The sequence below is a fragment of the Meles meles genome, chromosome 7, assembly GCF_922984935.1.
Source record: "Meles meles chromosome 7, mMelMel3.1 paternal haplotype, whole genome shotgun sequence".
NCBI classification, from domain to species: domain Eukaryota; kingdom Metazoa; phylum Chordata; class Mammalia; order Carnivora; family Mustelidae; genus Meles; species Meles meles.
In genome coordinates, this window is record NC_060072.1 from 134,526,189 (window position 1) to 134,538,694 (window position 12,506).

General features: G+C 43.3%; 1 protein-coding gene across 1 annotated transcript in view; it reads left to right on the forward strand.

Annotated features, from left to right (window-relative positions):
• The first annotated feature begins 4,057 nt into the window (after positions 1-4,057).
• The window catches only part of GPR158 (G protein-coupled receptor 158), a 425,723-nt gene continuing 417,274 nt past the window's right edge, over positions 4,058-12,506 (forward strand). Inside the window, exon 1 of the mRNA XM_046014062.1 lies at positions 4,058-5,595. Within this exon, the coding sequence (XP_045870018.1) occupies positions 4,694-5,595 (902 nt within the window). The 5' untranslated portion in view covers positions 4,058-4,693. The remainder of the gene's footprint in view (positions 5,596-12,506) is intronic.

Here is a 12,506-nt window from a genome sequence, read left to right on the forward strand (position 1 = left end):
CATATTATATATGAGCTCCAGGTTATTGAAGTTATTTTTCTTCCAGCCCTCTTTCCTGTTAAGACTGGAATATTTGTAGTCTTGGTGGACTCATATATTACGCCCTCTAACTAAGTTTCTTTCCATCTTGTCTTTAGCTAGTTCATTACTATCTACCACCTGGTTAACTTGCTCCTCATTCTTGAAGTCTCAGCTCAATTGTTACCTTTCCATAGAAATCTTTCTTTTCTTTATCTCTTTATATAAGAAGGTCCCTGTGTCCATACACTGCAGTTTTTATCACTCTACAGTGTTTATTTTTTTAAAAAATTTTTTATTTTTTATTAACATATAATGTATTATTAGTCCCAGGGGTACAGGTCTGTGAATCGCCAGGTTTACACACTTCATAGCACTCACCATAGCACATACTCTCCCCAGTGTCCATAACCCCACCTCCCTCTCCCTACGCTCCTCCCCCCGGCAACCCTCAGTTTGTTTTGTGAGACTAAGAGTCTCTTATGGTTTGTCTCCCTCCCGATCCCATCTTGTTTCATTTTTTCCTTCCCTACCCCTCAAACCCTCCACATTGCCTCTCAAATTCTTCATATCAGGGAGATCATATGATAATTGTCTTTCTCTGATTGACTTATTTCGCTCACCATAATACCCTCTAGTTCCATCCACATCATTGCAAATGGCAAGATTTCATTTCTTTTGATGCCTGCATGGTATTCCATTGTATGTATATACCACATCTTCTTTATTCATTCATCTGTTGATGGACATCTAGGTTCTTTCCATAGTTTGGCTATTGCGGACATTGCTGCTATAAACATTCGGGTGCATGTGCCCCTTTGGATCTCTACAGTGTTTATTTCTTCATGGCACTTACCACTATATATAATTTTTAAAATTTGTTTTCTCTTTTTATTATGTCTGTCTCTACACAGTCAGTTGTGAGATCCATGTGTCTATCATGCAGAAGATGTGTTTAGTTTGCCCCAATAGCAACCCTAATGCCCGATATGGAGTAGAGGCTCAATCAGCATCTGTTGAATGAATATGTCTTTGTGAGTTGGTGTGAAATCTTATAATTTGTTTAGAGATGTATGAGGATGTGTTAAATCTTGGTCTCTTATAAAAACCTCTTTTGGATTATTTCCTTCATTGATGGATGCTGACATTGACAAAGGGTTGTCTACTACTCAGCTACCTTGACTCCAGACTTATTAAATGGGCCAGGACTCCTTATCTCTATCTTGTGTGTACTTAGGTTTCTAGAACATTCAAGACTACAATGTGCTATCTTCTTGATTGAGCTTGTATTCTATGGTAGCCTCTGGTCACACTGGAGATGACACTAGTGTGAAATGCCCTGTGTTGTGGGTGTAAAATATACATTGGATTTTGAATATTTTGTATAAAAATGTAAAATATCTCACTAATAATTGTTAAATTATTTACTTATTGAAATATTATTTAGGATATATTGGGCCAAATAAAATACATTATTAAAATTAATTTTACTTTTTTCCTTTTACTTTTTAAATGTGCTACTGAAACATTTAAGATTATATGTATGAATCACATTTGTAGCTCACATTATATTTCTATTTTGGCTTGTTCTAGACCCAACTAGTCTACCTCAGTTATTTGACAGTATAGACTGAGGGTGAGCCACTGAAGGGAATGCTAAAATTCCAAAAGCCTCTCCTAGTGTGCTTTTCTCTTGACAGATGTTAGCTAGGGAAGGGCTGGCACCTCTGGAGAGTGGCTTAGGTACCATTCAGTATTCCTTCAGTGTTAAGTCATGAAGACCAGTTTGTGTCCTAAGACCTGGAAACTTTAAATGTCTGCCAGTGATCATAAATCTTGTTTAGGAGAGTGCTGGTACCGGAACCCAAATCTTTTATTATGTTCAGTCACTGAATTACTTATAGAGGGGCATACTAATAAAATTATGTCCTCTTTTAAAAAAAAATCCCATACTGGACAGTTTGAATTGTCCAAATTGTATATGTTTTCTAAGAATATCAATTAATGAGGAAATTACATTTCAATCCTTGGCTTGTTATATAGATTGAAGATCTATATATAGATCTTCATATATAATATGTTATATTATATGTATATAATAAGTTATATACTCTGATATAAGTTATATACTCTGATAAATTAAGCAAACAGAAACTCCTTCTGTTACTAATGCCACGTGTGCTGCAGTAGAGCATTAAACTAGGATGGCATTTATTTAGCAAAAGAGTATACACTGCAAAGCAAAATTTAAACAGAAGTCGGATATGAACAGGAAATCTACTTGTAAATAAGTATAAATCTAGTAAACATTCTTTGTGTAAGTATAAAATTTCACTTGGCGATCATGTGCTATAGTTTGGAAAACTTGTTACTCGGTCTCACTCAAAAAGTCCTTGTCACTGACCTATTAGGCAAACTTTTCTTCTTAGGTAAGCACGTGGATTTAGAAATAATTAGCTTCATCATTACGATCTTCTGGTTCATTCATTAATTTATCAAATTTTAGTGAGAACCTACTATGTACTAGGCAGTTCTGTGAGTTCGAAGTGCTCAGGATACTACAGTGACCAATACAGATGATATTTATTTATTTGACAAAGAGACAGCAAGAGAGAGAACACAAGCAGGGGGACTGGGAGAAGGAGAAGAAGGCTTCCCGCTGAGCAGGGAGGCTGATGCGGGGGCTTGATCCCAGGACCCTGGAATCATGACCTAAGTCGAAGGCAGATGCTTAGCGACTGAGCCACCCCAGGCGTCCCTACAGTGACCAATACAGACAACCTTTTTTTCCCCCTTGGAACTTATATTTCAGTGCTCAGGTATTTTCTCAATAGGGAGGATGAAATGAAATGATGAAGTCAATCTAAGCAATGCGGTCCCAGAATGCCATTAGTGTCATTTTTGTTGGTTAGGAACTGAAGTGAATTTGGGATTATCTGTGTCTTTCTTGGGGAATTTGAAAACAGAGATGCCTATGGGAAGTAGAGATGCATAAAATACTACATATCCAGTAGTAATTAGTATTTTCTGAATATCAGAAGACATCCTTAAAATTTCAAATAAAACAATTAGACTCTGTTGAGGGATTTCCCAGTAATGGGGGGGTCACATATTATTCAGCTTATTATTATTATACATAATATTATCCTTTATCTCTTATTTCTTTTGCTAGGGTATCCCAACCTGTAGTTAACTCGAGTCTTGGTTCTCATATCTAATAACTCTAAAAACTCCCAGTCAGAATGACTTCCCTGTTCAGTCAACACAGACTCAGTCGTTCTCATTCTCTCACATCTGAGTCCCACGTCTTGCACATGTTTCTCCGTTCACATATTCACTTAAATACATTTTCACATCCCCGCTGTCCTGGCCCCCTTTCAGGCAAAGGTTCCTTAAATATAGCTTTTTTTTTTTTTTTCTCGAAGCTTAGCGGGTAGATGTCTCCATTACTCCCTCATCGCTAAGACCTTGCAAGTAGCTTTTAATCATTTCTTTAACCGACAATAAGGAGGAGGATTTGACAATTTGCCTAAAATGAGCAGATGCTCGGGAGGACACGTCTCCATCCTACGTCCCTCCCCTTCGATTTAAGTCAGGAATGAAAACTCCTTTCTCCCTCTTTTCCAGGCAAAAGAAAAGGCTGATTTAGCTAAGCCTGCAAGACGCCAACATCCTCCTCCTCCTCAGTACGTCCAAGTTTCCTTCGCTCTGAGCCACGAACGCTCTGCTTCTCCCTTCACTCCCGCCCACCCCACCTCCACCCCCTCAGGTTTCCGAGTCATCAGGGAACGCGAGTGGGTGAAAGGACTCCGTGCTGCTGCATCCCGAGCCACCGCCTCCTCCTGCGCCTCCTCCTTGCCGCCTCGGGTTCAGCACTGGACAGCTCCCGCCCCAGCCCAACAAATGGCAGTCGGCTGATTGACAGAGGAGCCAACCAAACAGAGAACAGGACGGCTTGAAGCCGCCCCTCAAGGGTTTGGTTGCGGCCAAGCTGCCTCTTTAAACAGGCTTTCCTCCAGAGCACGGGGAGTCAGGAGTGTGGTTCGTGGCCAAACCCGAGGGCTCCCATGAACCAGTTGCCTGGTCCTATAAACTCCAGAGAAACCACGTCTTAAAAGGAATCTTCGCTCTTTGGGACTCAGTCCTGCGCTCGCGGTGCGGATCTGTGTGCGCGCACTCCGCGCCTCCGGGCGAAGCGAACGAGGAGGAGCCAGAGCCGGGAGGCGGGAACGACCTGCCACGGGTGAGATGATGGAGCAGCGTCTTTGGCGGCCGCCGCGGCAGCAGCAGCAGCAGCAGCAGCAGCAGCTCTTGAACACACCTCAATGAGCGCGGCGGTGGAAGCTGCTGAGCAGAAAGACGTAAGCAGGCTAACTATAGCCGCCGGGAGCGAGAGGGGATGTAACCTGTTCGGCTCAAGGCTGTGAGGTGCGTAATCCCGAGCCGACCCATTATGGAGCGGGTGCAGCCAGCGTTGCCACAGGTGATTTGATTTCCTGTGACGGTAGCTCAGCCAGCCGGGCCAATTCCGAAACATTCTTATTTTGAAGTCCCTTTCGACTGGGTGCCATTTGGAGAAGGCGGCCGACTCCTAGTAAAAGTCTTACTGTTGATAAATTGACGACCAAATTTTAAAAAGTGTCTCCCGTTACCTCCTTTCGTCTCTGCGAAGCAGATGGGAGCCATGGCTTATCCCTTACTCTTCTGCCTCCTGCTTGCTCATCTGGGATTGGGAACTGTTAGCACCGGCCGCGACCCTCCGGGACGGCTGGATTCCCCTCGAGAGAGAACTCTGAGGCTGAAGCAGCAAGCCCAGCAGCCGGCTCGAGCCTCTGCCTCGGACCCCTCGGCTCCCTGGAGCCGCTCCACCGACGGCACCATCTTGGCGCAGAAACTCGCCGAGGAGGTGCCCATGGACGTGGCCTCTTACCTCTACACCGGGGACTCCCACCAGCTGAAGCGAGCCAACTGCTCCGGTCGCTACGAGTTGGCGGGTCTGCCAGGGAAGTCGTCAGCCCTAGCCAGCTCCCATCCCTCCTTGCACGGGGCGCTGGACACGCTGACACACGCCACTAACTTCCTCAACATGATGCTGCAGAGCAATAAGTCGCGGGAGCAGAACTTGCAGGACGACCTGGAGTGGTACCAGGCACTGGTGCGGAGTCTCCTGGAGGGCGAACCCAGCATTTCCCGGGCAGCCATCACCTTCAGCACCGAGTCGCTGTCCGCGCCGGCCCCGCAGGTTTTCCTCCAGGCCACCCGCGAAGAGAGTCGCATCCTGCTCCAGGATCTGTCCTCCTCGGCACACCACTTGGCTAACGCCACGCTGGAGACGGAGTGGTTCCACGGCCTGCGGCGCAAGTGGAGGACCCACTTACACCGCCGAGGCTCTAATCAGGGCCCCCGGAGCCTGGGCCATAGCTGGCGGCGCAGGGATGGACTTGGCGGGGACAAGAGCCACGTCAAGTGGTCTCCGCCTTATCTGGAGTGCGAGAACGGGAGTTACAAGCCCGGGTGGCTGGTCACTCTCTCCGCTGCTTTCTACGGGTTGCAGCCCAACCTGGTCCCGGAATTCAGGTAGGGAGTGGAAAAAAGGCAAAAAAAAAAAAAAAAAAAAAAAAAAAAAAAAAAAAAAAAGCCAACAACAAAAAAAAACCCCAAACCAAAAAAACCTCCTTCCGGTTTCGCGTTGGGGAGGGAACACTTGGCTGTGACACTTAACGCCTCCCACACTCACAGCAGAGACCCAGGCTGGGAACACCTTTCGCCGGAGCCCGTGCTTAGGGACAAGAAGCGCCCTACCTCTGTCAGCTCAGTGAAAGCTTCTCTCAGATCAGTTTCCCTGCAAGGGGCAGGGGATTGGGGGGCATTTGGCAGAGTGGAGAGAAATCTCTGATGCCCTAGGCTTCTTTTCAACCCTCAGGCGATCAGGGAGGGGAGTTCCCCATCTGGGGGTCATTGGAGGGAAGCTGGAGAGCTCCGGGTGTGCCGCCAGGCAGAGTGGCCAACAGGGGATGAGAGAAAAGGGAGCAAGAAGACAGAGTTCCTCGCTTCTGCCACTTAGGGGTAGTCTCTTCCTGCTTCCTATGTGTGTAGCTCAGCACACTAGTCTGCTGTTAGTCAGTTACCAGAGGGGGTGTGATTAAAACAGCGCGTCCCCTCTGTAGTTCTGTCCCCTCAGCAGTGAGTCAGTCTCCGCAGCATAGCTGTTTCCAGGATCCACACTTTACAGTGCGGTCAGCGTGCTCCTCCTACCATCTCCCTCCAGTCTCCTTTCCTTCCCCTCTTCCTCCTGTTCTCTGTGTCAGGCATACCCGAGGGCTCTCCAGTCCTTCACCTGGTCACACATTTTATCAATGAACCTGCCGGAGTTATCTGAGGGAGGGGAGGATTAGTTCCGACTGAATTCTCTCAGGGAGCTTGTTTGAAATTTAATCACAGTTCTTCTGGGTTTCCTGTCTAAAGGTATAGCATTTGTGGGGAGATGAAGAATTTGCAAGTTAGCGCGGGTCACTTCTGTCCTGGGAAATGCCTGATCTTTTTGGTGAGGAATGTCTAAGAAATAGCACTGAAGAATGATGTGAGGAAGGAACAGAAAGGGAAGAGTAGAAACTCCAAGGACAGCCTGGGAGAGGGCCATAGATTGAGTGGCATCCTCCTCAATTTCCCTGATGGGAGGCTCTGGCAAGAAGACCTTAGTAGTTGAGGTTGCTGCTGTACTTTTGGGGAACTTAAGCAAAAGTGAGAAACGTGTGTGTGTGTGTGTGTGTGCGCGCGCGCGCGTACTCACGCACGTGCCTTCATGCTCTATTTGGCAGAACAAGGACAGGGTGCCAAGCTGGTGAAAGATACCAGGCTGAGTACTGGGTGGGCAAAAGGGGAGATCAGAAAGCTTGTCTTGGCACTGTCATTTACAGCTGGATGACCTGCAGTAAGTTGCTTAACTTCTCTGGGCCTCAGCTACTTATCTACCAAGTGAGGGAGTTGAACTAGATGGTCTCCAGGGAGCCATCTAGCAATAAAATTCGGTAGCTTTTAATGGCAGCAACACTTGGAAAGGCAAATACAGAAAACAACTCCTTTCTGTGATTTTGTATGACTATGTTAAGTGTGTGTGTGTGTGTGTGTGTGTGTGTGCATATGCTTCTATCACTTTTAAAGACCTGTCTTAAACGAGAGTAACTCTTTCCTACTTTCAGGATAATCGCATTTCCTCCTGATTTCTGCAGGATCCTATTAGTAAGAGCTGAGCCGGGCTTTGAGTCTTTGCCATATTGTTTGCTCAGAAGAGGAAAGATCAGCAGATGCCTTTCACTGCCAACAAATTGTTTGTGGCCTTCGGATAAGTCCCTTTAGGGAGACCCAGTTGCCAGGATTAATCTATCATCTGTTATCTGTGTATCTATCTATCCATCTATCTATGTATCTATTACATTTACCTTGTCAGATTCTGTGGTAACTGCTTTGTATGCATTATCTTGCTTAATTTTCACAACTCCATGAGTTAGGTTTTATTAGTTTCCCTATTTTACAGAAAAGGAACCTGAAGCAGGGAGAGGCTAAGCTTTTTTCCCGAGATTTCACAGCAGGTAAGTAGTAGAGCCAGGATTTGGGCCCATTTCATACTTTTAACCATTCTGCTGAACTCCGTTTTATGAAGGTGTTCTAAGAATGCTGCATATCGTACAGCTGATGCATAAAAATATATGTATTTTTAAGGGTCAGATGTGGGACCAGGGAGGAGAACCACTCATTCTCAGAATAATTTCTCTTAAGGCTAAGAAAGCATGAGTCACCTAAGAAAACTCAGTGTCTTCTGCCCGCCAAGATGAAAGGCCAAGGACACAAAGGGTCTGAGGTTGCAAGGGCTTACACGCCCCCTACCTATTTTTTGGACTACATTCAGAAAGTAGTTTGTTTCCTCTGGCTGAATTTCTTTAAGTGCTTTCATAGTCATCAATGGTGTTCTTTAGCCAAGGCACGACGCCAGGCTATTTAGTATTTGGCTCTCTGCAAAGCTGGTTCGTCCTGGCAGTATGTATAGAGAACAGAATAAGTGTACTCTGTGCCCCATGTCTCATGCCCCATGTCTCTTTGCCCCATGTCTCATGCCCCTCAAATGCTGCACTGAGGATTTGCACAGATGTAAATTATAGGAACTAGAAGAAATCTTAAAGAGATCAGATGGTTCTCCTGTTGTTTCATAGGTAAACAGACGAAACCAAAAAAGTGAAGTGACTTGTCCAAATCACAAATCAATTTTATAGTAATGACAAAAGCAGGATCCAGGCCTTCTATCTCTGATTCACACTATGCTCTACGTATAGACCTGAATCATATTTCTGTGGCTCTCAGAACCTTTGCATACAATGCAAAGAGTTTACTCTTCATCTCTATTCAGGACAAAAACATCAGCTCATAGAACACAGCTGTTGAATTAAAAAAAAAAAAAACACAACTATATAGGGGCGCCTGGGTGGCTCAGTGGGTTAAAGCCTCTGCCTTCAGCTCAGGTCATGATCCCAGGGTCCTGGGATGGAGCCCCACATCAGGCTCTCTGCTCAGCAGGGAACCTGCTTCCTCCTCTCTCTCTGACTGCCTCTCTGCCTACTTGTGATCTCTCTCTGTCAAATAAATAAACAAAATATTTATAAAAAACAAAACAAAACAAAAAAAGCTGTATAGTTTATTTCATACACTGGAGATAATATTTAAATGAGTCTTTCCTGTCTCTTTGTACTCCTATAAGGCAAAGGTTTTTTTTTTTGTTGTTGGTGGTGGTATTTTATGATCTAAGATGTACACTCTAAAATTCTATAATATGTCAATAATACTGTACAGGCACAGTACAGGGCAAACCTCAAATGAACTTTTGGAAAACCATGATTAAGAGCTCTACAAAGGTTTTTTTTTTTTTTTAAGATTTTATTTATTTGACAGAGAGGGAGAGATCACAAGTATGCAGAGAAGCAGGCCCCCCGCTGAGCAGAGAGCCCAATGCGGGGCTCGATCCCAAAACCTGGGATCATGACCTGAGCTGAAGGTAGAGGCTTTAACCCACTGAGCCACCCAGGCGCCCCTCTACATATGATTTTTTAAAAAAATTTATTTATTTATTTTCAGCGTAACAGTACTCATTGTTTTTGCACCACACCCAGTGCTCCATGCAATACGTGCCCTCTCTATTACCCTCTACCTGGTTCCCCAACCTCCCACCCCCCACCTCTTCAAAACCCTCAGGTTGTTTTTCAGAGTCCATAGTCTCTCATGGTTCATCTCCCCTTCCAGTTTCCCACAACTCCCTTCTCCTTTCCATCTCCCCATGTCCTCCATGTTCTTTGTTATGCTCCACAAATAAGTGAGACCATATGATACTTGACTCTCTCTGCTTGACTTATTTCACTCAGCACAATCTCTTCCAGTCCATCCACATTGCTACAAAAGTTGGGTATTCATCTGATGGAGGCATAATACTCCATAGTGTATATGGACCACATCTTCCTTATCCATTCATCCGTTGAAGGGCATCTTGGTTCTTTCCACTGTTTGGCGACCATGGCCATTGCTGCAATAAACATTGGGGTACAGATGGCCCTTCTTTTCACTCCATCTGTATCTTTGGGGTAAATACCCAGCAGTGCAATTGCAGGGTCATAGGGAAGCTCTATTCTTAATTTCTTGAGGAATCTCCACACTGTTCTCCAAAGTGGCTGCACCAACTTGCATTCCAACCAACAGTGTAAGAGGGTTCCCCTTTCTCCACATCCTCTCCAACACACGTTGTTTCCTGTCTTGCTAATTTTGGCCATTCTAACTATAGTGTAAGATGATATCTCAATGAGGTTTTAATTTGAATCTCCCTGATGGCTAGTGATTCTACATATGATTTTAAATGTATTTTGAACCTCCACAATGTTAGTTGCAAAAAGCCTTATCTGGAATGAAAAACCCATTGATAATAATTTTCTTATGGAGGAGAAAAGGAAAAACTTTGTAGTTAAAATTTTCACTTAAAATCAGTTAGTTAGTATTTTTTCAGGTCTCACTTTTAAGATTCAAGAACTTAAATTATATTTTATTTTACAGAACATAAATCCCAAACATGAAATTCAGAAGTAATGTGCACATTATATTAATATAATATATATTTTTAAAAGATTATTTATTTATTTATTTGATGGATAGAGATCACAAGTAGGCAGAGAGAGAGGAGGAAGCAGGCTCCCTGCTGAGCAGAGGGCCCGATGCAGGACTCGATCCCAAGACCCTGGGATCATGACCTGGGCCGAAGGCAGAGGCTTAACCTAGTGAGCCATCCAGTTGCCCTTAATATAAAACTCTTATATTAATGTTTATCACTGTAAAATACCTCTCAGGGTAAATTTTATTCCCCTTGGTTTCCAAATGATACGAGTATTTTAAATTTAAAGACTTGTTTAAGACTCAAATTGGGGGACGCCTGGGTGGCTCAATCCATTGGGCCTCCCCACTGTTGCTTTCACTCAGGTCATAATCTCAGGGTCCTGGGATTGAGCCTTGTGTTGGGCTCTCTGCTCAGCAGGGAGTCTGCCTGACTCTCCCACTGCTCCTCCCCCGCAAAATAATAAATAAATAAATATTTTTTAAAAAGACTCACATAGGAAGAGAAATTTATTACTCATTTTTTTAATGGCATTACTTGCTCTAACCAAGTGTCTCTTAGATGTTTTGTTATATAGTATAAACATTTTAGTTCTGATCTTTCAACTCTGCAAAAGAGAGAGTAGTAATTTAATATTATTATTTTTTACATTTGTTGTTTATATTTCTTACATTAGGTTTGTGATGTCCTTACATTAGGTTTGTGAAGTCCTTTGGTTTTGCATAGTTATTTTTCTTTGTGGAGCTTAAAGTGATATGGAGTTGGATCCCATTTTGCTGAAATCATGGATATCTTCCTGTTGATAGTTGGTACTGTTCAGTGCTTAGGATGGATATAAGGTACTTAACTGCTGAATTTAAATTAAGGTAAAGGAACCTTTGGGAACTAATTATTTTTGAAGAGCTAAAAGGGACATAGGAGTTCATTTGGTTTCTTTCATCTTCTCAATTTGCAATGAAGGAAACGAGACCCAGAGGGCTAAAGGAACTTGCTAGAGTGGCACAGCTCTTTTGTGGTAGGTTAGAATTAATGGAAACCCATATAAACTTAGCACCTACTATATGTCACATGCTTTATATACAGCACTGCATCTAATTCTTTGTACTCTCAGGTAGTGACAGCTTCAGAAAAGTTCATCAACCTGTCCAGCTAACACAGCTAGTAAATTAGGGAGCCCCAATCAAATTTAGATATATTTTGCTGTAAAGCTTATATTGTCTTTCTACTACCCTATGCTGCAATCTCTTGATTGCCATCTTTGCTTTCACCTTGTTATTAAAAAATATAACATGGTAATGACTTGAAATAATATATTTGGCCCAAATAAGTCACATGTGTTTATTATTTTTACACCAATCACACAACCAAGTATGTTGTGTAGTAGGAAGAATATTAGACTTGACTTTGCCTCAAGTCTGTTTTGTCTCTGACTGGCTGTATTACCTGTCTGGAAATCAGCTTCTCCATAATTAATGGGAATGCACCTGATGCTATCCAAATACCTTTATAATAACTCTTTGTTCTACAGTCTTAATTGGTCTATCCAAATTGTCAACAAGTAGGGTTTGGAAACAGGGCGGATACACATAAGTGCAGTACATTGTGGAAATGAGACTGCTGGGGAAGTAACATGCAGAGGAAGAGGAATCCATATGAATGTCAGACTTGGTGTTGGTTAAAAAAAAAAAGGCAACAGGGCAATGAAGGAAAGATCACAATAATGTGGAAATCCCTTTTTAGAAACTAATGCAACAAACATCGATGTCACTGATTTGCTGACTTCTGAGGGGTCATTTTACTCCCTCTCCTTCACATACAACTCCCCAGCAATTCTGGAACAGATCTCTGCTTTCAACAGAAGAGGGCACTCCACAGTAGAAGGGAAATAACCATCTTGCTCCAAGCTAAACATACCCTATGTCTCTTGTGAGTAAGATAGTGGTTCAGACGTTACCCATAGAAACAGCACAGAGAGGCTTACCTGGGTTATAGATCAAAGAGTTTTTAGATGAACTTCTGCGGTTGAGGTTTTTGAGTCTCAATGACTTCATCGGTAAGCTGTGAACAGTAAAGTACATCTCCTTTGGGATTCTGTAATGACCAAATGAAGAATTGTGATCACACAGAAAGTTCAGGAAGTATTTTGTATTGTAGCTTCTGGCTTCCCAAATACTTACCTTAGACATAAACTTTCTCAGCTTAGCTGAATTAAAGTCATGTGACTAATAGTCATTTATAATTTATATGATGGTTTTGTTTCATCCCTAATTATTGTGAAGATTTATAAAGACAGTGGATCAGGGTGGAAACATGGGTCTTGGAGAGAGATGTTGGCACCCGCTGGATT